Source organism: Vanellus vanellus (genome assembly GCF_965231255.1).
Source record: "Vanellus vanellus genome assembly, chromosome: 22".
NCBI lineage: Eukaryota > Metazoa > Chordata > Aves > Charadriiformes > Charadriidae > Vanellus > Vanellus vanellus.
In genome coordinates this window covers 5,241,821-5,267,791 of record NC_138927.1, presented here as the reverse complement: position 1 = coordinate 5,267,791, position 25,971 = coordinate 5,241,821, and the positions used below count along the sequence as shown (strand labels likewise).

Genomic DNA, 25,971 nt, shown 5'->3' with positions numbered 1-25,971 from the left:
ACTCTGAATGGCACAATTTACTGTAGCATTCAGTTGTTTTCTGGGTGTGCTTCAGTGAGTTTCTGCACAAGTACAGGATTGGTTTATCAGGGATATTTCCTGCTTTCCTGTAGCTCTGGCTAAATGTGTCAGCCTGACCCCAAAACCAATTCTGAAAGACAAGATGTATTTTGAAATATCAGGAAAAACTGCCAGACCTTGTGTCATCCTTGATCTGGATTGAAAAGTACATGGCTGTTCTGTTCCCCAGACAAGAGAGCACATGTGCAGCCAGTAAAATGCTATTTCTAAATAGCAGTGACATGTCCTGACTTAAAAGCATCTGCACACTGAGATAAGATGATGTCTTAGAAGATATAAATAGACTAAAGATAGAACAAAAGCAAAAATCTGCTGCTGTGTGCTGGAAGAGAGTTGTTTTAAGATAACTGGTGGAATTTCAAGGCTTAAGTGTTTGGTTACAGCAGATACTGTTGTCTTCTATCTAAATAAAAGCTACTAGAAGGATCTTGGACATAACATTAAGTGCCAAGAAATACAGAGCAAAGGGATGAAAACAAATTAATTTCAGCTTGGTTTGTGCAAACATACAATAAAGAACATAAACAAATGTCTGGGCTTGATTATGTCAACACATTTTGTATATTAAAACATAGCATGGGGTTGTTTTTTCAGTAACACTGCATATTGAAATACAAACTTCTTAAAGGTGCAGCAGGAGTATTTACATTTGTCTCATTAATGCCTGAAGACCCTGTGATGGGCACAGCCCTGAAAAAAACAGGTGCTAGTCAGTAAGAAAACATCTCCTTTATCTGTAAACCACTTAAAAAAGAGGAAAGACTAATTTTTCCATTTTGTAGCTATAAATGTGAAGTACCTCAGTGAACTCTTCAAGGTATCTATACCTGAAAAGCAAAACTCTGAATCCTCATGTGGTGTTTATAAATACTTTTCCTCTGCCCCGGAGTTGATTAAACTGCATTAGTTGCTTTCCATTTTCTTTTGAAATTCCCTTTTTCTTTTGGTCCTTCATGCAGCGTGCAGTGCTTGACTGGCCCCTCAGCGGTGACAGGGAGCCGGAGCTCTCTCCAGTGCAGGTTTCCTGTCTTTATGTCATTTCCATTCAGCCTGTACAGGTGAAATCTCGTGGGTTTCAGTGTACACGATCCCTTGAGGCGAAATTTGAGTATGTGAAGATAAACCCAAAGACCAGGCGGGGCCAGGGGCTCGGCAGCTTTCAACCCCTTCCCACAACGGCACTTTAAAACCGTGGAAGCGTTCCCCGTCACGCGTTTCCTTACATTTTGACACTAAAAGTACCTCTAAATTCTTATTTTAGTAATTTAAAATTATTTAATTAAAGTAAATGCAGGTGTGTGGGGCGGGCTCGACGAACCCCTTCCTCGGGGATACTCCTTAAGGCGATGCAAAAGCCGCGGGGGGGTCTCTGCGGGGTTGGCTTTCGCTCTTTGTTGGACGAACGCCCGCTCCCGGGGACTCTCTTAGAGCCGGAGGAGTGTTTATTTGTTAATTATTTTACCTCTTTGAAGCCCCAAGCAGCAGCTGGCGCGGCCACCCCCCTCCTTTTGTTGTGTTAATTCCCGGGGGGAGGGCGTGGGGGGAAGCTAGTTGCGTGGCCGGGGGGTTGAGGAGCGGGGCTCGGGGACCCTCGGGCCGTGCCCGGCAGAATCCCCAGTCCCGGCCCCGGGGCGGCCGCGGTCCCGAGCTGCCCTGCGTTGAGGAGATTCAAACGGCGGCCGGTCTGCCCCGTCCCCACCCGGCAACAGGCGGGGCTTGGCTCGGATTGGCGGAGGGAGCAAGCGGCGCTCTCCTATTGGTTGGAGTAAGGTGGTCTGGGGAGGGGGGAGGAGGAAGAGGGTGTTATACGGCGTAGGGGAGCGGCCGCCATTTTGTGTGGGAGATAGAGGGGCAGCGGCCGGTGTCGGTGGAGCGGTTTGGGCTGTGCTTTGTGGGGGGGGGGTGTCGGAGAGTGACGGCGGAGGAGCAGCGGGGTCGATTCCTAAAGGCACGTGTGCGTGCGTCTGCTTTTGGGCGAAAGAGACGGACAGAAGTCGGTAAGGGAGGAGCGCTGCGGGAAGGGTCGGGCGCTGTCGCCGCCATGTTGTGCTCGCCGGGCTGCTCCATTGTTGGGGAAGTGGGGACGGGGGTTCCCGGCTCGACGAGGGACCGGGGGGGCGTAGGCAACATAAGAAGAGAGAAAGTTTGAAGACGAGGTGACGGAGGGGCTCTGGCAAGCGCCAAGCCTGTGAGGGCCGCTCCGATGGGAGCGAACATCAGCTTGGTTTGTGCTAATGACGTTACCTCGGCCCTTAGTTTTAGTCACAACAAGGCGAAAGCTGGAAATGAAGATGGGCGTCTCTCCCTGGAGCTTTTGGGGAGGGATGGACTGGGGGCGCTGATGACTGTGGAGAGTGACACGTCGATTAGCGGGAGGTGAACAGGTTGGAGTGCCTTAAGATTAAAATCTTAAAAAGGATTTCGGGAGAGGATGGGCTAAACAGGAAATTATTTTAAGAGTTAATAAGTAATTACTTTGCTAACGAAGGGGAAAAAAACAGCTGACATTAGAAATGGAGCTGCGTTGTAATGGCTGGAGGAGAGTTTGGGGTGCGATTGGTTTCGATGGAAGTGTTGGGACACTTGGGGACAGTTCTGTGCACAGTAACTCTGTCTCGGTCCCACCGGGTTAGGCGGGTGAGTTCTCAAGGGATAGTTTTTGGGGAGGGTTTCTTTGTGTTCAGGAGTGATGCACTGGAGCTCTAGTTGCCGAAGAGTTCATCACAAAGTATTTTCCCGTTTTATTTGACTTTTTCACCCCATTAAAAAAGGATAAGGTTTTTGCCTGCTTTCCCTTCATTAAAATATTTGATACATATATGTCGTGATAAAAATGCTCCTCTTTGTGAATTGCTAAGTAGAATTGTGACGTTTGTATAAATACTACCTTTTTTTTGTTTGAAGCATATTGTCATCTTTTGCAAGTACGAGACACAACTGACCTTATGAATTCTCTGAATTATTTCATCTTATTTTGATAAGTTTTTTAGTTTGAGAAGGAAACAATTGTCTCCTTAACCTGAGCTCAAATTTCTCATTTACGTAGTGGGACTTCTCCCTTGGAGCTTCGGTGCCGAGAATCCGATGTTGGGCTCGGCTACTTGGCTGAATACAGCAGATCAGCCCATGAAAACTTCCATTCCTAGCCAAAGGAAGGAGTCCAGCAAAAGGCAGCACCTACTCTTTCAGGCTTGGAAGCAAGAAAGGGGGCAAGAGTTGGAGAGTGTGGAATCTGAGAAGACAACCGAAAGGTAAATGGGGGGGTGGGAGGGGAATCTTGTACTGAAGGAGAGTCGGCATGAAGGTGCCATGTTCCACGTGATAGCATCTGGCTGTCTGCTTTGGAAGTTCAGTTACAAATCGCTGCTTTTCATTTCAGATTGTTTTCAGTTCATGTTCGGTTTATTGGAGTAATTTTTGGACTTACCAGAAAGACTGGGGAGTGGCTTTATCAGTGCAAACTTTGCCCAGATCTTTAGGTGTAACAAGCTTGGTTTAAATGTCTTCAGGATTAAATACTAACACCTTAAACTTGGCACGGTATTTAGTGAGCAACATGTCTCTTACATTCTTCCAGTAACCCATTTTGCTGAGAAGGAAGGAAGTGGCATATTTAGGAGTTGGGCTGCGTGGAGAACCAGCGTTTTCCTAACTAGGCAGACAAAGCTGTGACTTGATGAGGGGGCTAGGGAGGAGTTCCCGAGGGATGGATTGGTATGTGACATGCTGGTCAGCCTGCAGCAGCAGCAGAATTAAGAGAAGCCATTGTAGAGTCCGTAATCTCCCACTCAGAAGATATTCTGCATTATAATTCAGTTCTTGTGAGCATCAGCTAAGTTCTTGGATATTAGTGAAGTGGTGTCCAGTAAAGGAGAAAAAACACTACTTTTAATTGATATAAGTTTTGGTTAGATTGATTTCAGTCCCCTTGCTTAGAACCTAAAAATTCTGATTATTTTTTTTTTTTTAATAAAAAAGGTTGTAATGCAAACTCCACTGACTTTTCTCCCTGTTTTATAGGTGACATTTAAGTTGAAGATGGGTGGTGGAGAAAGATTCAACATTCCAGCTCCCCAATCTAGAAATATCACCAAGAACCATCAACAACTTAAAAACAGGCAGAAGAATAAAGACCAGAATTCACAGATGAAGACCTATATGAAGAAAGAAAGAGGACATGGATGTAACTCATCATCTGGTGCATGGCAGGCCATGCAAAAAGGGGGAAAGAACAATGTTCATTACCCCAGTAATCAAAATTGGAGTCCTACTTTATCGAATCGCAACCTGTTTTTCACACCTCAAACCAATCAGAACTATGCTGGAGCAAAATTTAGTGAGCCGCCGTCACCAAGTGTTCTTCCTAAGCCACCAAGCCACTGGGTACCTGTTTCTTTTAAACCTTCTGATAAAGAAATAATGACATTTCAGCTTAAAACGTTACTTAAAGTCCAGGCTTGAGATGTAACTTTCACGTTTTTAAAGTTATTTAAATTTACAGGGTTTCAAATTTGAGAATTTTTGTCCTTAACTCCAGATGCACAGGTGTACAGAAGTAGATGTCCTTGCTGCACGTAGATAGTCACTTGGAAGAGAAAGGGGTGGAAGTTTACATTCCCCTTATGTTTTACCTCAAGAGTTGTGTGCTGTGTTCACTACACTGTGAAATAGGTATTTTCTCTATAGTCAATCTAATCAAATCCTCAACAGTCACCATGTATGTATTTATTGTAAGAGTAAACAGGACTGTCTCTCCAAATTGGAATTGTGATTACTTTTTGTTACGGTGTTAGAAAGACAGCTTTTACCTAACTTAATGCAGCATTGACAGGAAAAAGATGCACTGCAAGCTTGAGGCAGGTACTTGGCTGCCTTTCAGACCTGCGTAAAATTTTCTTGTTAAATAAAAACTCTGCAGAGCAGACTGGCTGAGCAGAGGAGATCTCCACCTGGGTACGAGGTAGAACACAGATTATTCTCTTGTGAGCTCGATTTGGCGCTCTTGAATTGGTAGGTGAGCGTTTCAAGCCTGTGACTAAAATTTAGAACTAGGATACATCCTGTGTCCTTGCAAGGAGAGAAGCACAGATCAGGCAGATCTGTTGCTGCTCTTCAGCTCTGGGGATACTTTATGGGAATCCCAACAAGTTGCACTGTGCCAACTGATGACACTGTGTTGCCACATGACTGCCAAAAAACTTAAAAAAAAAAAAAAACAAAACCAACCAACCAAAAAAAAAAAAAAACACAAAAAACCCCCCAACTGAAAACCAGCCAACCCCTGTTGTATACCAATTGCACTGATGGGTTCTAAAATAGATTTTTGTACCAGTTTTTAAAATTGTGACAAAAAGGTGGAGTAGCTCCTTAGCCTGGTCTGAAATTGGTTACCCTGTAAGAATTGTTGTAAGTTACAGTAGCTTGTGGCAGGTATTGAAAGGTTTTTGTAGGGAAGACAGAGCCATGTAAATAAATGTAAAACTTTGTAGCATATGTAAATTTATGCTGGGCTTTCCTGCACAGAAGTATTTTTAGTACAAAACTGCTGAATGTATGATGACCATGTTGACTACGTGGCCTGACTTATATTTTGTTAAAAAAAATTGTGGCTGTGCCCTTGCACTTAACGTACAGTGAATATGCACGTTTTACTTGGTTGTGAGCTCATTTATAAAGTAAACTCAGTGCAAAAGAGGCTTATTCAGAATTTTTTAATAAAATAAAAAAAATTAAAAAAAAATTAAAAAAAAGCTGCTCAAGTTTAAGATACTCATGTTCTGAATGTATAGGAGAAGTGCGTATTAAGTGATGAGAAAACACTAAGGTGTTCAAAATCAAATTGGATGTTTCACAAAAAATGCAAATAGCTGAGTTTGGATGTTTAATGAAATATTAAAACTGTGTTTCTGTTTCTAAAATGAATCAATGCTATAATATTATTTTGCCCCAATATTTGCTAAAATCCATCAGGTACGGGGGCAGTTGCCAGTGCGCAGCTTTCAGCACTGTCACAATTCAGTTGATCCTGTAACGGAAACAACTGAATTGTTGTAACAGACTAGATGGTTATTTAAAAATACAGTAATTATTTAAAAAGTGCTTTAACTGGAAAGGGAGTTTTGCAGATTGGGAAATGTTCTTTGAGATGGCTTTCTGTACATTCAAAATGCATTGGCAGCTGGTTGAATGTTTACAAATCTATTGCTCCAAATAAGATGGAATTGGCGGCCTTTAAACTGAATGACTTTGTGACCCGGACCTTCACCAGCAAGTGAGCTGTATCCCAGTTACGACTGTGTATCCTCGACTTCAAATTGTCAATTACTAACTGTATATGTACAAATTGGAAACAACAAAAATTTAAATAAACTCAACTTTTCACCCCCCAAAGCATCTATTTATTTTAAGATGGTAATGGAGAAAAGTGGGATTTTTTTGGCAGCTCAGAGAGTCCAAGATAAAGCTCTTGATACTTCAGTGTACTGACTGATGTATTTAGGTATCCCCCTTCCTATCCTTAACGGGCAAGGAACTCTACAATTAGCTTTTTCTGCTAAGAGTCATCAGCCTGAGAGCCCCGTGTGTGTTGTGTGTGTCTCTTGAGGCCGAGTGTCAGAACAAGCTGGATGCAGGAGTTTCTTCAACTACAGGCCTTTGTGAACGCAGGGCTTGACAATGAACGCCAGCGTCCCTCGCCAGACAAAAGGAAGCCTACTGGGGGGGTCTGCACTGTGATGGGGCTCTGCTGGCCAAGCGCTCTGGGCTTAGAAGGACCCTCCTGGGGCGGTTTGGGGCTCAATCTCCAACAGGCTACAGCTGCAGTAATTAACTCAGAAGGTGCTCTCAAGTTATAGTCAAAACTTGTACATTTTATTCCCAATTCACAGGGTTATTTGCACAGATGGAACACAAAACTCAAGAAGAAAGGATGTGTATGAATAAAACATTAGCATCTTTTGATCAAACACACTACAGGGTACATAGTCTTCCCTTCCTAGAATAGTCTCATCAGTAAGAGCATCTTTAGACAAATATTATAGCAATGGACTACAGACTTTTTAAGCAAGTTACAAGATAAATGGAGAAAACCAGCAATTATTAATGGGTGATTATGTCCTAAAAATGTGTCAATTTATCCCTTTGTACTTCAAAACGTTAATCTGCAACATCCCTGTCAAAAAAATCAAGTAGCAGTGCTGCGATGTGTAGCAATCCAATTGCCCTTCTCTGAACATATTTCAAGCTGTTACCCCAGACTAAACAGTAAAGAAAAAAAAAAGCTCTTTCCAAGAAGAGAGCTCAAAATAACATTTGAATTGAAAATTTCCACTTTGAATAAAGCCATTATACTGTACATTTAAACATCTTTAAAAGACATAGAAAGGATAACATTGCGCTTTCAGAGACCAGTCTATTATAGTCCCTAATTTAAACACCCAGCTACTTAACCACTAAATTTAAGATTTATAATTATCAGTTGGGTGCATGGACTTTTGGTGAAAAAGAAGTTCCAATAGAGCCTTCTATTACTGCTGAGATAAATCAATACGCTGCAGATATTGTGGAGCACAGCCGTTACTTTCAGCAGAATTTTTAACACACTACTTCAATTCTACAAATTTTGCAGGAATGACAAAATCTAGTTTTACCACAGAAAAACATAATTCCCACCGTTCTTGAGACTCCAAAAGAAAGATGCCTATACATGATCTTTTGTAGCCTGCGTATGTTCTTGCATTCCAGCTGTGCATAACCTGCAGGTAGCTTGCGCAAGACAGGCTACTGCTTTTTTTTAGAGCAGGACTGGGACACCTGCATCAAGGAAGGGAGATGTTATCTAGATGGGCTGTGGCTTGACTTGCATGAATGCGTAAACATTCCCTGCCCTTTTGGCCACATCCTGCTAACTCGTCCCCAACTGAAAGGCCCACAGAACAGCTTCTTCACAATTTTTCCATGGGAGCAAGAACTAGGACAACATCTTTATTCATGCACTCTTGAAACATCGTGGGTTTGTGTTCGGCTTTTCTGGCTTGTTCATATACACAAGTCAAGTCAAAGTTTAGTCCTACCTCTGGGAGAGAAAGAAAGAACCATCAGAACTGTCAGATACTACATTATACTTGCAATGAATTGGATTTTCAAAACAAAAAAAAAATTAAACTGTGCTATACATAAATGTTGAGGCACAAAATATAAGGACATGCTGACAACACAGTTAAGGTATAGTTACTGTTACTCTGCAGTCTCACATTAGAACCTCAGCCTGGACACAGAGATGTTCTCCTCCCTCCTCCCCACCCATCCAGCTAGAGCTCTGGCTGGACTAACGTGAACATTAACGCCAGCAACGCCTGGCAGGCTGCCGACAAAAACATATAACTGCACCTTCCCACGACAGAGTCAGGTGGACGCTTGTAAGCGGGATTTTAGTCTTGAAGACTATATTCATTTAAGCAAGCTGAGAAAGTGTGGGCTTTTCTGCTCTTACAAGCCATTTTTATGGACAGCTACAAGATAATCACAGCTCCAACTTACAAAGTATAAGAGTGAGTTTATCAAAGCAATTAAGTGCTTTTCAGAGTTGGTTTTGTTCAGTGGCAGAAGAAGAACCAGTTGTAAATACCATGAGTGCCAGGAGGCAGCTCGAATTCTGAACATAGCCAGCAAAGTTTTACCACCTTCTAGAGAACCACTGCTGGCACAATTTTTGATATGGCAAATATAAAATGGTAAGATGATCCTAGAAATTTGGTTCTCTAGAAATTTTCAATTGATGATTTCAAGTAGCTTATAACCTTGATAATAATATCCAAACTATAACCATAGGGCAGTCCGTCCAGCAATAATGAAAGTTAATGGAAAAGAAATGTCAATATATTAAACTAAAACATATGCTTGTCATTCTTATTTTGTCTAGTACCCCTTTAAAAATGTGAAATGATACTTATTCAGACATTAAATGATAAATTCCTGACTTTACTGAAATACCATAGTAAGGATTTTACTCCATAAGGGATGCATAGCTCTACTCCTAACCATGCTCTGGAGTCAAATTCTAAAGCTACAATAATTCCAGTGGATCAGTATTTCCTTCATTTTTTTATTACAGCATGTGTGCTAAATTTACAGCAAGCAGAAAATAAGCTGGGTCTTTAGTTATTTTGATCAAAACATTGATGTTTTAAAGGTAGTACACAATATTCGTTAAAAAGAACATATAAAAATACCTTTTTAGAAGCCTCTATAAGAAAGGAAATACAAAGTTTAATCCCACAACTTTCCTCTGCTAGAGCTGCACGCTACTGCTACAGTTTTAAATAGACTTTTTGCTGTTTTTAAACTATACATCCAGGAAAGTCTACAAAATTAAAGGAACGTGCATATAAATGATTGCATAGCAGAACATGAACATTAACTGCAAACAGTAAAGAAAAAGTTAGAAATACTATCAAATGTACAAAGATTCTAGAATCAACCCCCTAAGCACGTTCCACCGCCAGTATTTAAAAGCCATCTGGGTTTCTTCAAAGGCCCTGCTGAAAACACTAAAACCAAAACCTAAAATATTTCTCTAAAAAGGAACTTTGTGAAATCAATGTCTTTATACGCTACTACATAAGACAGCAAGGAACACTAGGTGTTTGAGGCTGGCTTTGGAAGGTAAATAGAAAAAACAACGCCAAAAGCCATTTTCATAACAAAGTATCTTGCCTTCTAGAGAAATACTGGTAAGATTACACACTGGTTTTGTTATTTTTCACATTCAATTTACTAAATATACTGTATTAGTGATAAACTAAATAGCTAGAGATGCAGCTCTTGTTCATATCCAACTTCAAACACTTGTTCTTAAGTAAAATGAAATCTTGTAACCGAACCACTATCCATTCTGAGGAAGCAGTGATTCAGACTTGCTTGACCAAATACTTTTTGATGTGTAAAAGCAAGCCTTTGTTACTCAGGAAGAGAGATGGCTACAGTTTTACACCTATGAATACACCAACTAACCACAGGAGTCATTGGCATAAAAGTTTAGTTCTTATATACTGTACACACACAACTCGAAACAATCTACTTGTATCTAACAGCAGGAAAACTAAGCAATTTTATGGTTAACTGCTCACTAAAATTTAGAATAGATACAAAAACTGCATAAAATGTACACACAACCTAATATTTAGTTGCTCTGACATTTGCTGAAATCGAAATTTAATTTTCCATTTCAATGTGGTTTTCTTTCCTTGCACATTTAGTACTAGCAGCCAGGTCAAAAGCTGTGAAGCCTCTATCCTGACAGGTCACGACACTGCACAGTCTGTGACTGAGCTTCCAAGACCAACTCTCTCCCCATGTAGTACATGCAATGTTAGTACCATCCCTCCAGATGGCAGGGTTAAAGAGAAATCTCAAAACCATCTCTCCATCGAGCTCCATTTACCAACCTACTTGTGTCAGTGGGCATGGAGAACACGGAAACCTGCCTTTGAACAATGGAAACATAGAATTGCCAGTCTGCATTTCACAGCAGTCAGTGTTGCGCTACAGCTGTCCAGTTTTCCGTTTTATCACAAAGTCTAGCCTTAAAGAACAAGTTAAACAGTTGGTTTAACTGTTCAGCACAAACTGATACCAATTTCTCTATGGGTGTGACATTTTTTAATAGGACAATGTTGCAAGTTACGATCAATCAAGTCATCACCAATATCTAAGCATTAAAAATGCAAATCTTTACAAAAATATACATAGAGACACCACAACCAAATCAGTAGCTGCCCATGACATTTAACCAAGTGGACACACTCTCTCTCTCTCTCTCAGTGGCTTCTCAACACTGTTTTAATTTTAACCATTGTCGGCTACAGGGAAAACTGACAAAGAAATATTTTTTAGCACTGTTGCAACATCATATTCCTGATAATTTAAGTAAACTGAACTGTGTGTAAATGAATCTTACATGCCTAAAAACAACATGGATACACTGTTAGTGGCCACTGGACTTGGGACTAGTCCACGACCTTGATCTGGATTTTGACCTAGATCTAGAGTGTGATCTTGACTGTGATTTGGATCTAGCTGGTTCTTTTTTTCTCGACTCCTTTTCATATCTTGAGCTGGACTTATAGTGTGTTTTAGAATCTGTTTTAGAGGTGCCTCTAGATTTGGTGTGAGATGCAGACCTAGACCGTGATTTAGCCTTCATTTCTTTCTTGGGCTGTGACTTGGATCGTGATCTTGAATTGGACTTAGATCTTGAAAAAGATCGATTGCGGTGTTTGAACCTATCAGAATAAAGGGGAGAGAGGAGATTTGAATGTAAAAACACTATTCTTAGACATCTAGTACATTAAAATTGTTTACCGTTTTTTTTTTTTTTTCAGGAGAAACTTTTTTTAAACCTATAGTTAAAGGAATACAGTCATCTAGTTTTCAATTTAAAGGGTGTAAAAAGTAGTTTACCTATCATTGTCCGAATGGCTTCTGCTACGACGAGGTCTTCCAGTAGGTCTACTGCTAAAAAGGTATATCAGAAAAAGTGAACGGTGACAAATACCTATGTATACAAATGCTTAATAAATTATTTTTTAAGCTGTGCATTTGCTTTTAGTTATTTTTCAAAGCAGCACAGAATCATTTCAATATTGCCGACCTGATGTAGCATGCAAGATACGTAACTCCCGCAAGTAATTACAAAGTGAATATAGAAAAAGATTATTCAAAATTTAAAACAATTAAAGTCAATGTGGTGTTCTTCCTCCCACAGACTGCTGTGCAGTTGAAGCCAAACACACACTACACTTACTTTCTCGGACTATACGATCTTCTATAGCTGTAATCAAAAGAACGACTTCTAGACCGTCTCCTTTCGTAACTCCGACTTCTAGATCGCCTATATCTGTCATAGTCATCGTAACGAGAAGAACTGTATAAGTTTCTCCCTTCCTTGGCTTTCATTTGATTTGGTGCTGTAAAAAATAGCAATATTTAATGTTTTAAGTTAAAAAAGACACCCCACTTTTCTTTCAGTGACACTACAAATCCATATACTTGATACTGAGCAGAAAGCCTAATTCATGATTCTTGCAGAGATGTTTATGAAAAGGACAGGTGAGAGATTGCTGTGTGCCATTTGCTTTTTGCTGCTTTAACCACTGAACAAAAATTAACGAAGTCTTGTGAACATTACAAATCTAGGGGAAAAAAAACAAACCAAAACAACCCCACAAAAACAGTAAGAAAGGACTAATGCTCCACACAACCAGAACAGAGAACTGGCTAAGGTGATTTCAGGCCACCTGGCAGCTGGTGTGACAGGCCAAACCCATGACTGAAACGTTCTAACATTCCTGAATTTACTCTGACAGTGAAAGCTAACAGGGAATTAATTCAACACCCACTTTCTTGACTACACAGCGCCGTGCATTACATCCGATCCACAGTCATCTTTAATGATTAAAAGACAACATGCTTATACAGAGGCAGCAATGGATGCCGCACAAAGAGAAGTTTGATTCTGAAAGTACTCCCCCTGTCAGTACAACATTGCACATTCATTCTGTAGCTTAGTTATCAAAATAATTAAGAATGATGAATGAAATTATTAGTCTTCTGTTGTATTTTCACTAAGCAGCACAGCTATCTTTCCTTTACATTAAATCCCATTCTCATTCAAACCCAAAGACCATGCTCAAAGTATTTTAAATATATTGTGCTGTGATGAACACTACCTGTCCTGAACAGCTACAATTTTTATGTTTTAAGAGCTGTTGTTTACAACACTAAGGTAGATTTAGTTAATTTTAGTTCAGAAATTGGAAGAAATCCCAATGTTTATATACAGGACAGAAGCTTGTCCTTCAGAGCGTATAATTTCCGTTAACTTCAGTAAAAGTTAAATGTGCGCATTTGAAGGAAACCTGGACAGTTAGGTTGTTTCTTTTATAGCTTTAACTGCAAGATCTTTAAGGCGCTTTTACTCCCAAGCTGCACATAAGTATTACAGTCACGTTTTAGATCAAGTAGTGTTAGGTTTACCAACTCCATGATTTATTTTTATATCATATCTATATCTAACTATATATTAAGAATATGTATACGGATTACAGATAGAAGAGATGCAAGTTCTCCTTACAATTATCTGTTCAGAAAATAAGACTTCTGTTCCAGGTTGAATCGAGATACCTTGAGATTTACTTTTATCTTGAAGCCAAATTAAAATGAAGACATTACCTCAATCCTGGAAATTGGACTGCACTGGGAAATGTCAACACAGAATCACTAATCCGCTTCCAACACAATATAAACATTGCAATACATTAAAACTGGGCTACTCATTTTGACAGGGGGAATTTTCAACAGTGTGTTTCTGGAAAGAAAGCTTGGTAGAGCTGCACAGAAAGGTCTTAAGAATTTTCAGCTAGCAGCAAGAATCAGATTGTGGTGACTGTTACACTTAGTTATCTGTTTTTAATTAAAATGAGTCATTAATAGTTACTGAATAAAAAACAAAACATCCACATACTATTTATATAAAAGTAAGAACACATCACAACAATTAATAACACATGTAATGTTGCCTGGCACTAAACATTAAGGCTAAAATCATAGTCTGATGAAACATATGCAAGGCACTTACTCTTCCGATCCCCCTGTGCAAACTGGATTTCTATTTGCCGACCACAAATCCACTTTCGATCCAAATTATGGAGAGCATCTTCTGCATCACGGACATCTTCAAATGTGGTGAGTGTTAAGGTACTTGGGAATTTGAGTAGTTTACAGATTTGGTAGTTAAAATAATAAAAAAAAAGAAGTTATTTCCTAATTTTACTTTTTTTTTTTTAAAGTTGTTTTGGTCAAGGTACAGTATACACTAGTAAATTTATTTTTTAAATTAACCACCAGCTATCTGAGAACTCCTATAATAAAATTAAAATCTCATATTATGACTGTGAACTTATCCATCAGCAAGCATTTGCTATGTGATACTCTAACTTTTTCCTTCTCCCACTTGTACTTATGCAAGGAAAAAAAAAAAAAGAGGTATCCTTTTCAAAATACACTTGTTAATGGTCATTCAGTTCTCTTCACTACACTGACTTTACTAAAATTAAACCCTAGTTCTTAAATTATGTTCAGCATACCAACAGTAAATTCAACATGTGTCTATTAATTTTAGAATTGGGATAAAGCTTTCCTTTTTTTCCACCAACTGATTTTAAGTTATATAATGCCATGGACATGTATACAGACCTTCAAAAGCCTGAGATAAAAAGCATACACTAAAACCCCTACGCTCTCAGTCAGGTCAGCTGTTCAGTAACACAGACATTACTAGTTTTAATCTGCGAGATTGACCACCACTGTAATTCACACACCTTCTTTCAGCTATGTGACCTGAAAGAATGAATTGCCTTTCTCCTTGTAGCAACTCAGTTCATCATCAGCACCACCTATGCAGAAAATAAACTATCACGTTGCAGGTATATATCCTGATAAACCAAGAACGAATGCATTTTCATTCAAGACCACAGTTACAGTAGCACTCACAAAAGAAATATTACAGGTTTTGTCAATGGACTAAACCAGAATCATTCATCAAATTACTGCTTACGTGACAAACAGAAGAAAAGCTGTTATTCTGTAGGATACATCAGGTATGACTCCTTTAATCTTGGCCACCATTCAACTTCATCTTGACCTTTAACTCTTTAAGTGCTTGTCAGAAGGACTTGTCATGAGATGCTTGGCCAAAAATGACAGATGGCTTTATCTTTTACTTTGAAAAACAACCTTTTCCCCCTTTTGTAGATAAAGCGAAGCTTTGTCTCCCATTATGGCTTGTCCTTCTTCCAGCTTTTCTTTATTTTTTCTTTTCCCAAACTCTCCCTTCTCTTCAAGCCTGATCCTTAAGAGGTCTTTGGCTTGTCTACTTGCCTTAATTGTTGAACTCTACTCTAAAGGTTCTTTCATGCTTTCTCTTTGGGGTCGCCATTACTGTACAGCTTTACATTCTGAGGCAACAACAGAGGACAGTAAATTAGGGGACAATATTAAAGAAAGAAGTTCACCTCATTTTTTATACAATCTGATTTTGATCAAGTGATTCCAATTTCCGTTTGTTAAATTAACAATGAATACCAGCCACAGTTTGCTAAGCACAAGTTTACTTACAAACCAGTGATAATAAACACGTGCTAGACAATTTTGAGTCAGCGATAAATTTTCATTTAAATCATACAGTATTAATTTCAGTGACATAAGCAAGCTTTTATATTACTAGACTAGATTTAAGTTTTGCAAAAAGGCAAAGAACAATTGAGAGAAGTTAATCTTCAAAAATAATGAAACACCACAATATAAGACACTTATTAGATACAACACAAAAGTAAACTGCTTTTTCATTTAGATTTGTTACCTCTTACACAAACTTGAATTTCAAACTTCAACACCCCTCACTAATCAGCCATCTGAAGAAAGGATATTGAACATAAGCAAATCCTCTGGGACGACGAGTGTAGAAGTCAAGTGGAACGTATACATCAACTATAGGCCCATAACGACCAAATTCACGGCGCAAGTCTTCAGACCTAGAATATTAGAAATATCTTATATGTTTTTTCACTATTTAAGGTGTTAAAAAAAAGTCCACCAAATAAAAATTAATAATAATTTAACAAATTTAAAAATCTACAATCAATACGGCCACCCAACTCTTTGGAAGCAGTTGGTAGAGGATGCATGTAGCAAAACATTTTTGGGAAAAAAAAAAGTGTTTGAGCAGTTCATTGTTAAGCAACACAAGAGGTTTTTCCAAAACACTCAAGACTCAGGATGCTTAAGATATACCCTGACACTTGGAAACCGGTGTTCATCGTATTGTAACTCTACAATAGAAGTGTAAACTGAGAAGTGATGCATATTAGTGAATACAATACAGGATGTACTAGCAAAGGTGTGCAGAAAGTGAAAAGAAAACCCTAAGATATATTGTTATTCAAGTACCTCATGTAACTCTTGACAATGATTTTGCAACACGCAGACATCAACTGTAAGATCCAAATAAACAGTACGAGAATAAACTAGTCACACAAACTCATTTCCATAGAATAATCAATACTTACAACCACATCAAATAGAAGAAAACTTGAGTGAGCAACCATTCATGCCCTTAGGATAGCTTTTCCAAAGAGGTGGCTTTAAGAGAGCTGAGCACAAAAACTGTTGAACAGATCTGTAACTATACTCGGAACAACTACTGTCTCCTCAACAGAGAGGTTTCTTAATCACATCAGCATCTTTACATGTATTTTTGTGTCATTTGAGGACAATAAGCTGTATGAGAAAGACTGATGTAATACCATATTTATGTGGTATGAAAGAGTTACTACTATTCGTTTCTCTTTCTCATCAGTTGAGAATGACAATATGCACTGCAGATTCTGTGACAGCAGAAGGCAACTACGACAACCAACATGAACATCTCACAATGAAACCATCTCCAAGAAGGATGTACTGTCTAATCACAAGCTTATGGTGAAAGCCTGAATAAGACCCATGTTATTTTAAAAAGTTTGGAAGCAACAGTCCTCCCTGACTGTTCTTACAATAAAATAAACTACCAGAAAAAGGCCAGAAAAATTCACACACACACACACACAAATTAATTTGAAGCTATTTACATTTTTGACTACAATAAGGTTCTTAATTCATTCCATTGTGCCAACGGTACTGTTATTTGTTGAACAACTTTGGTGCACGCTGCCCTGGCAGCAAGTTCAAAAAACTCATCCTTGCATTTTATACAACTAGACCTTACAGGGACTTCCATAAAAATTAGACAGTAATTAGCAACATAAGAGTGCTCTAACTCACACACGCATTCTATACCGATATGCTCTATAAGTGTTTCACAGCTGATAAACACAAAACGGACCCGATAAACTGCAAAACCGAAATGAAGAAATCTAGCAGTTTATTAAAAATACCCAAACAATAAGTAAGAACCCGTACAATACCCGCTTTTAAATTATTTCAATTCGCTGTGAAAAGTTACTTCACTAACTTGCTGCGCATATTCAGTCCTTACAGAATTCTGCTACAATACAATTATTAGGGAGAAAAAGCATTGTTTCACACGCACACCCACTCTATAGCGAGTGTCATAAGAGGACACCGTACATAACCGTTAATGCAATAACATTCCACCCGAAGTGGCAGCAATTACCATACTAACGGAACCAACCACACCATGAATTTTGGGGACACCCACAGCAAACGCGCTGTTTTCGCCCTTCTAGTAACAATCGCCGTATTTCAAAAGAGCATTCAACGCTCCAGCGGCCGCCGAGCATCGCTAAGGGGCCCGGGCGGCCATCCCTCAAGCGGGCTGGCAAACCCCGCCTCGATCTCCCGCTGGACAAACTCAAACGCGGGTACGAGAGTTTCTCTTTCTCGCGGCCCAGCTTTGTTCTTTCTGGACGTTGTTTTGAAACCGATCCTCATGCAGAGGAGGGAAAGAGAGCAGCGTGGCGAGGAGGGAGAGGAAAATGGAGAAGGGCGCGGAAGGCAAGGCAGGGAGAAAGGCAAAGCGGCAGAAGGGAGCAAGTCGGCCTCTTCCCCTCCCCTTCCCTGGCTCCGGGAGGGCACCCGCGCCCCTCCGGCGGCAGCCGCCCGCGCGGCCTAGCGAGCCCGCCAAAGCCTGCGCAGCCCCCGCGCCCCGCTGGCGCCCGCCCCCACTCACCGGGTATCGTCGGCCACGTTCCGCACGAAGAGCGAGGTGTTGGGGGGGCGCAGGTAGCGGGACATGGCGGCGGCAGCGGGGGAGGAGGAGGGAGCGAGCAGCAGGCAGGGCCCAGGCACTGCGGGGAGCCGAGCGGCTGAGGCGACCCTCCGGAGCTGCACGCAGCACCACCGCCGCCCGCCCGCTGCCTCTCGCGAGACTTCCCGCGGAGCTTCCGGCGAGAGCTGCGCGCGAGGAGGGAAACGCGGGGGGCGGAGGGGGGAAACTGCCGGCGCCAAAAGCGGCCCTGGCCTCATTGCGCATGCGCACATCACCCGGCGGATAGAGGGCGCATGCGCAGAGCGCGTCAGCCCGTTACAGACCGAGCGGGAGCGTGTTCCCACCAATCCCACCCGCGCATGCGCATGGCTCCGCCCCCGCGGCCGCTGGCTTTTCCCGCCGAAAGAGGTGGAAGCGCGCGAGCGGCGTTCCCCGTGCGGGCAAGATGGAGGCCAGATCGTTGCTGTGAGGAGACGGGGTGCCTCCTGCCTCACGCAGTCGCCTCTGGGCGCTGTGGTTCACTCCTCTGCAGTCGGCCGGCACAACAAAGAGACGCAGGCAGCTGGTTGGGGTGTAGGTCTCGCTGTGCAGGGCCTTTTCCCGTGGCTGGAGGGTTTACTTTTAAGTGGCCTCATCACCAGCAGAGTTTTCATCGGACAGTTGTAAAGCAGCGGTTTTTGTGAAGGACCGGCCCTTTTTTACTAAAGCAATTTGTGTGATGAGAACAATAAAGTGGGTGGGTAGAGAGATAATTTGTTAATGCCTTAATGTGTGACTCACCAACAGGTTTATAGGCAGATAAATGACAGATCTGTGACTGAACAGTTACAGGTGTGTTGATGAAGGGTTTAATAAGGCAGCATGCCTGCATCTTTGCTGGTGTGAGGAATTTTCAGCGAACTGCAGATGGGAGAGAAAGACCTACCTGTTGTCCGTCACTAGTGTTATTTTCACTGTTTCATTTTTAATGGCTGAATATGAATGAAAACTCGCGGGTGGACACTGCTGTTCGTATCCTGGCAATCTCACACTCAGAATTTCCTGACCTACAGGTTTTCAGTGACAGATGAAGTTCGATCACTGGCATGGGAGGTGTATGCCAACTATATATGCTGCTCTTCTGAAAAAAAAAAAAATGATGGTGGTTCTATGCTCAGGGATCTGTGTTCAGGACTCTACAGAAGAGATGGGGCAATGTTTTCTGCATTTAATATTTACAGTTGACGTTATTCTATACTAAGTATGCTAGCAGCAGGTTGACTTTCTTACCTTGTGCAATATACACGCAGATCTGTTTACACAAGTCATGAAAAGAACATGAGAATGAAGCCGAAAGCATATTTGAGACCAAAATTATGGTGGGAGTGCATGACACAAAGCAGCTATGCCAATATGCCAAAGCAGAAAAAAATTCCTTCCATAGACATTCTGAAAAACAATGGAATCACCAAAGAGTGGAGTTTGGTGGCGGATAGAAATACTTGGTGCCAAGATTAGCCTTTCGATACTTTCCAAATTGGAAATGAACTGTTTTAAACAAGATCCAAATAAATAGTCTCATGAAATTCTTTGCAGAAAAATTAACTTGTTTTTTTGGAAGAGTGAATCCAGTACTATCATCCAAACCTGTAAGAGGTTGTAATCCAGAAATGATCGATTGCTTTAAGCAATGGGGTAAGGTTCGGAATCCGATCAAAATCCTTCAGGTTTTGACTGCTTCATGTAAGGAACTGCACTGAATATTTCACCGAAATCTGAGATGCCATGTGGCAGAAGAATGTTGCCATTGGATTGAAAAAATTGACACGGTTGTTGGAAATACTAAATCACCACAATCATGAAGTAAGGTGAACTATTCTTTTAAGATTTTTTAGTGCTTTCAAATTATAATGGTTTAACATCAGTTTAAGTTCTATTTAGGATTAGTGTGGTTTTAGTATGTGGTAACTACAATCTAAAACTTAAACTGCCTTTGTATACCAGTTGTCATGTATTGGGGTTGAACTTTGTTAAGGGGTTGAATAGGGAAGAAGAGAGTGCAAGGCAGACTTTGTCAAGTGAGCTGGGAATATTTGAGTAGTCATTGAACCAAAGACCTTCATGTTTCTTTTAAAAGCAAACAAATCCATATGCATTTTGCTTTAATATCAGTCCCACTTTATGTCACAATGTAGCAATTGTTTTTTAACAGGCTTTAAAAGTGTAGTGTTCAGAGTAATGAATGATCTCTGCATTAGTTTAGAAATAAACCTGAAGCGTCTCATATTTTGTATCCTACAACTTAGTGATGATGCATTTGGTCATTGAAGACTTGCAGTGTTCTGCAAATTTACTGTTGGAAAATTACGCTCCGTTTTGTAGTGTTTCATTGTGTAGTTAGCAGCAGTTACCCAGCAACTTCCAAACAGAAGTGTTTGAAGCTCTTATATGGCTTTTTGCAGTGCGGATGCTTTAAAGCAGCCTTCTCCCCGAGTTTTACCAGTGTCTTGATTTCTGTTCTGTTGATCTTATTTATGTGTAACTCACATAGAATTTAATTTAGTCTGCAAAAGTGTAGTTAGCATTAGAAGTGCCTGGGAAGCAAAATGAACACAATGATACTTGCACGGTTATGCCAGTAAAACTCCCCATGAGGAACAGTCTTGCCCCAGAATAAGAATACATTTCCCAGATTGCTTAGATCATGTTGCAAGTGTTATTAACTAAAACACAACCTCCTCCCTCACAAACCACCCATTTCCTAGGGTAGGAAGATATAGACTCAGCACTCTTAATTGGAATAAAACATCCTTATGAAGATTTTAAGTGGCATGATGAGTCCAGCAACTGTTTTTCATGGAGGTCTTACACCCAAGACCAATTCTAACAAATCTGCAGTGACTTAAATAAGTGTGGCATAGGACTGCTAATATAATAGTAGGATCTAATCAGCAGTGAACAGAGAAATGGTTATAGGCATGGGTCCTGTGCATTTTAAACTTCAGTAGAGACAAATAATGTGAACATAAATGGTGTAGTTGAGCTTCACAAACTTGCACTGTGACAAGCAGATATTGCGAGCACGTTGCAAACTGGAAGGATATTTAATTCCCTTTTCTGTTGTAGTGCCTCATTTTTGTTTAATTGTACCCTTGTGTACTTCGGTTTAAGAGCAGTCATTCCTATTATTACTTTGTAATTGCTTATGACTGTTAAATACTTCATAGCTTTTAAAGTATTATTTTTTCCTATTCCTGTTACAGACACGTGGTGCAGATCAGCTAAATAAATGTCTAATTGTTCTTTGCTGGCTAAGTTGTAGAGAAAGGGTTTTTAGTAGAAGCCCAGACTTTATTAGACAAAGGAACTAAAGCTGAATATGTTCACTGATTACATAAGAAATCAAGAAACATTTATGTCAGCTTTTGTCTGCTCCCAAGGATTATTATGATAAAATCATAATGTTTCAGTTAATATCTGGGTTTGGTTGTCTGGGAGGCAGAATTCTGTCACTTTGAGTATAGAAGGGATCTGGAAGTGTACTTAGAGAAAACACAGTCTTATAATAATGGGAAGTGATGCATGCGTGAAAGGAGAGTAGAAATCATAATTATCCTCTGTATTGTTTTTTCAGACAAAGATCACACCTTGTGGAAACTGCACTTTATTTTAGGTATGTAAGGACGTCACAAAGAACATGATCTGTCTTTAAATTCTCTTGCTTCTTCTGACAAGTGTTACTCCACCAAAAGTCATAGTCTGTAGAAAACAAATATGCATAATGTGATTTTCATTTAGACTTTAGGAAATCTATTTGTAGCTAAATGGCTAGAAGTTTGTGTAATTCCATGTATAAATCCATCTCATTCCACAAGAAAATTCATTTACAGTACCTGCCTTTAAATGTGTATAACATGCATACCAAGGAAAACTTTTTTACAGAACTAGCTCTGAAGATGGAAAATCTAAATATAAATGCAATCATCAACTACATTTAATCACTCTGTTTTAAAGGCTATCATAGATACTACAAGAAAAATAGGCTTCCTGTATTAGAAATCCACTGTCCCAAATCGTAATGGATTCTTTTGGCTGGTGTTTTGCTAACTTACTGTTAGAAAAGTAGTTTGAGATACTCAAAATGATCGTAGGAAATTCTATGTCCAAACCATATAACGTTAATGTAGTTAGCGGTCACTCCCGTAGTAGTCTTTACCCAAGAGGACACTTCTTAGAAGCCAAATGAGCTTAACTCTATAGAGAAAAGCTCTTTGTCAGTACCAAACAATTTAGAAATAAAGAACTTTGAAGAATTTTAAGTGGAACGAGCGTATTGTAAATTTTCACGTTTGACTCAGACTTTATTTCTTGTCAGAGCCAATGTTGTGGGTAAAGCTAAGGGTGGAAACACTGCTATAGTAATCTAGAGGAATTTATAAGGAGTCTTTCTGCAGCGTGCTCAGCAGCTAAAGCCCTTCACACTTCAGTGCCTAGAATTGGCCCCACGGTAGTAATTAATAAAATGATTTGTTGAGCAGGCTGCCTTAAATATATGAGCAATGTTTAAAGGAGAGTCATCTAAGGCAATTGGGTTTAATAAGAAACAGGAATAATAAAGGGCAGTAATAGTATTTTCCACAAACTGTGCTTAGTTTGAAATACTAAAATTCTGTATCTGCAGATTTAATCACCTGTAAGGAATTCTGCAAGTAACGTAGTAATTTTGGGGCCAGGATTTTTTTTAAAGTATTGGGACTACACTAAGAGCTAATCAACACAGAACATTTTTTCCTTCAGCATTTTTCTTAATGTGCCATTATTTTCTAACACTTACCTCTACCATTTCACTTCCTTTAATTTCTTGCTCATGGGAGAATTTTTCTGATTTGCATACAAGCTTCCCATTTACCATGTTCACAGTACACTGTTGAAGCAGATTTAAAAATAAAAAAATTTAGATTTTGGAATTCAATTCGAATAAGTAGAGGACTGCATAAATAGGAAATAAATTATACCAACGTTTCATAATCACATCTGCTAAATTAAGCTGGAGACCACAGCATTTTAGTAAGAGTTGTAGAAGAAACATTCCTGTTTGTTGAAATGATAGAAATGTATGCTCATGGAAATGGTACAAACAAGTTTCACTCATACACAGAAACTGAAGTAGAAAGATGAATAAAGAGATGTACCCATTCCTGAAATATATTACCTTTAGCTTTCTGCCATCCATAGTAGTAATGTCAGCCTCTTTTCCAAGCGTAAATGAGTTAGTTACAGACTGCTTGGGTGTTTTTGATGTCACAACAAAGTCATCTCCTTTTTGTTGTATTTCAACAACAGGCTTAATATCTTTGGCAAGTTTGATAAGGTCATCTGGCAATGCTGTAAAAAAGGCAAAAAGGGACTTTTTCTCTAATGAAGTAGCGTGTTGATATAAAATAGCAAATTCCCTTCTCTGATAAACATGCAAAAGATACAAACCAATAATAGAAAGTGGTGTCCAAGTTAAAAGACAAATCCTGTTTTGGATTCCTCACTTCTCTATGGGCATATTGTTCCATTCCATCTAGTCTGTATAGATTTTGATATTATATTCGTTAATTTTGTGTCAGTGTATGTGTTGTTTCTTTCTGTAATGGCTTGCCATGTGATGACGTTTCTTCATGACAAAAAACATGTGTATTATTTTGTTTCCCTCACCTCTTCCCAGGGAGACTGGAGGTGAGGGTTATGTGTCTTGTCAGAGCTGCAGCAGTGCAAGTAGCCTCAAATTACCGTATCAGGGTGTTTCCAGTATGCTTTGAGACTATCATCTTTAGCAGTAGAGGGATTGATTCAGGCATCATACTGTCACACTAGGCTTTTCAACTGTAACTGAATTTTTTTCTGCTGAATATCTCTTATATACTCTTAAAAAACCCACTGTGAATGTTTTTTCATGATTATCAAGAGGGTAAGTGCATTTTTATTAATGTAGACATCTACTAAGTCATAACCACCAAGTCTGTTCATAGAATTATCTAGGTTGGAAGGAACCTTTAAGATCACCAAGTCCAACTGTCAACCTACACTGCCAAAACCACAACTAAACCATGTCCCTTACAGATTACTAAGCATCTATCATATATTTTAATCACTAGTGCTGTAGAAAGTGCCTGCACTACTAATAGCACATTGGAAATCCATATGCATCATTGACAACTTGTTTCTAGTTAAAAGTATTTATGAAATTATGGGTTAGACAAAACAAGTTGATTTCTGATGTGCCTCTTCTTTCACGAGGGACTCATCTAATGTTAAGGTAGGGATTTGGGGCTTATCTGTAACCTTTATTTGTACAATTTTCAGCTTCTTTTCATTTCCAAATTAGACATGACAGACTTACCTGGCAGAGGTAGTTTGTCATACAAACGAAAGATAAAAAACAACAGAAATACGGTAATAAGAAGTGTCACATAAAATGTGTGTTGCAATCTGAGCAAATTATTTCAAAAGTAACTAGACACTTACCAAGAGCTTTCAGAAATGCTTCGTAGTTCTCTTGAGCATAGACCTGCCAGGTTCCATTGAATGCCATTATGGATGTTATAAGGCAGTTTAGGGTGGTGATGCTAGCAGGAAAGTGAGGGCTCTCCCTGGCCATTCAGATGCTATTTATGGAAAGAGAAAGGCCAGCCCAAATTGTGAGATGACTGGCTAATTATTAACCATGGAGTAACAATTATTAATCATTTATTTGTTCTTAATGATCATAACCTCTCGTTCATTCTGCTTTATAGAATGTCTTACCTTGACCAGCTGGTTTGGGATGTTATGTTTGTTGTGGGGTACTGAACTTGGGTAATTATTCGTAATTGTTGTAAAGTGTTGCATGGATTAATTGGTTTCCTTTTTGTTTGCCACTTCTATGTTTAATACATTTTCTGTGTTTTGGACAGAATTCTTCAGATAAAATGGCATAATTTACAATAGATGTGAGGTAATCACTGTCTTGCAGCAGGAACTCCCTAATTATCACAATATTCTCTACTATGGGCACTTGGACCTTAAATGGTGGGAATAAAATCCACAGCTATTTCTTCCAAAATTGTGGGCCTCCAATTGCTCGAGGACAGGGAGTATCATTAGAGTGGGACAGTCAGTTACGACTTTATCCAGTAGATGTCAGGAATGTGCATCTAAATCTGTATTAAATTCAGGTTATTATTATTTTTTTAATAATCACTGCATACATAGAAGATTAAAGGTAAAATGTAACATGGAACATTGCTTGGAGACTGAAATGGAAGAAGTAAATGGGATGTATTATTTTTTTTCTCACCAATTGCACAAAGAATTCCGCACTCATTATAGCTATTGAGTGATATTCTTTGCTGTCTGTGCAAGCATGACTGTTGATTTTGGAGGACATTCATTAGGTTATGTGTCTTGCAATTATATTGCTTAATTCAAATAGAGCCTGTATCCCAGGGGTAGATGACCTTTCTAAGTTAACTTTTATTACTTCATACCAGTAGAAAACCAATCCTGAACTTTTTCTTAAAAATTCACAACTTTCTTTTTCAATATGTAATTTTAAAGAAAATTCACACACATAGAGCCAATTTTGTAATTATATTTACAAATGATAATACCCAAGTAGCAAGGATGAGGTACTGATAATGAATAAGGCTGCATTTATGTGTGGGGTGTAACACACATGACTCTAAAATGTGCGTGTTTATACTGGAGCTATTCTAGGACATGATTCATCTTCTTTTTACCATAGAGTAATGTTAATGATGCTGTCAGAAGGGCCTGCTTTTCTTCATTCACTGTAAGGTGAATCTAGGCAATTAGCTAAGCTCTCACTTTTTAATACTAAATTTAGTCATATAAATTATATACATTTAATTTAAGTAATGTCTGAAATGTAACTGCCTTTAGTGAAATGATTGGCGATCCTATACAGAATTGCTCTGCTCATTTACATTGACACTGGAACAGCAGTGTGCCTCAAATAACTGGAAAAAATACTGCTATTGTGAGGACAGTTTACACTGGTTTGTGGAGTAAGGTGAGATGATATTTTGCTGAATAAATGTGTTTAGCTGGATGGCTGTATTAGGAATACAATCACTTTTTAT

General features: G+C 39.5%; 3 protein-coding genes across 9 annotated transcripts; 1 reads left to right on the top strand and 2 right to left on the bottom strand.

Annotated features, from left to right (window-relative positions):
* Nucleotides 1-1,935: 1,935 nt before the first annotated feature.
* Nucleotides 1,936-6,465, top strand: PNRC2 (proline rich nuclear receptor coactivator 2). The gene is made up of 3 exons (XM_082494005.1): nt 1,936-2,078; nt 3,128-3,332; nt 4,102-6,465. Exon 3 carries the CDS (start codon nt 4,120-4,122, stop codon nt 4,540-4,542), a length of 423 nt encoding a protein of 140 aa, XP_082350131.1. The 5' UTR covers nt 1,936-2,078; nt 3,128-3,332; nt 4,102-4,119; the 3' UTR covers nt 4,543-6,465.
* Nucleotides 6,466-6,935: 470 nt separating this feature from the next.
* On the bottom strand, nt 6,936-18,007 carry SRSF10 (serine and arginine rich splicing factor 10). Of its 7 annotated transcripts, XM_082494016.1 has the most exons (7): nt 17,825-18,007; nt 15,567-15,671; nt 13,718-13,821; nt 11,885-12,047; nt 11,542-11,595; nt 11,262-11,363; nt 6,936-8,155 (listed from the first exon to the last, which is right to left on the bottom strand). In XM_082494016.1, the coding sequence occupies exons 1-7, from the start codon at nt 17,887-17,889 to the stop codon at nt 8,137-8,139; spliced, it is 612 nt and encodes a 203-aa protein (XP_082350142.1). In that variant the 5' UTR covers nt 17,890-18,007; the 3' UTR covers nt 6,936-8,136. The 7 variants fall into 7 exon arrangements, with proteins under 7 accessions (XP_082350142.1, XP_082350145.1, XP_082350146.1 ...); XM_082494019.1 differs by having other exon boundaries at nt 6,936-11,363; nt 13,718-13,813; nt 15,541-15,671; XM_082494020.1 differs by having other exon boundaries at nt 6,936-11,363; nt 11,542-11,592; nt 13,718-13,813; nt 15,541-15,671.
* Nucleotides 18,008-21,490: 3,483 nt separating this feature from the next.
* On the bottom strand, nt 21,491-24,488 carry LOC309680611 (fatty acid-binding protein, liver; the record flags this gene model as incomplete). Its single annotated transcript, XM_082494270.1, has 4 exons — nt 21,491-21,601; nt 22,677-22,766; nt 23,055-23,227; nt 24,356-24,488. The coding sequence occupies 4 exons, from the start codon at nt 24,486-24,488 to the stop codon at nt 21,551-21,553; spliced, it is 447 nt and encodes a 148-aa protein (XP_082350396.1). The 3' UTR covers nt 21,491-21,550.
* Nucleotides 24,489-25,971: the final 1,483 nt, after the last annotated feature.

Coding starts and splice junctions, on each gene's coding strand:
- PNRC2 (XM_082494005.1), top strand. CDS start 4,120: ATGGGTGGTGGAGAAAGATTCAACATTCCAGCTCCCCAATCTAGAAAT.
- SRSF10 (XM_082494019.1), bottom strand. CDS start 17,889: ATGTCCCGCTACCTGCGCCCCCCCAACACCTCGCTCTTCGTGCGGAAC. Junction 13,814..15,540: donor TTTCTTCAGATGGCTGATTA/GTGAGGGGTGTT, acceptor CCACATTTGAAG/ATGTCCGTGATGCAGAAGAT. Junction 11,364..11,541: donor AGCCATTCGGACAATGATAG/GTAAACTACTTT, acceptor TTATTCTGATAG/GTTCAAACACCGCAATCGAT.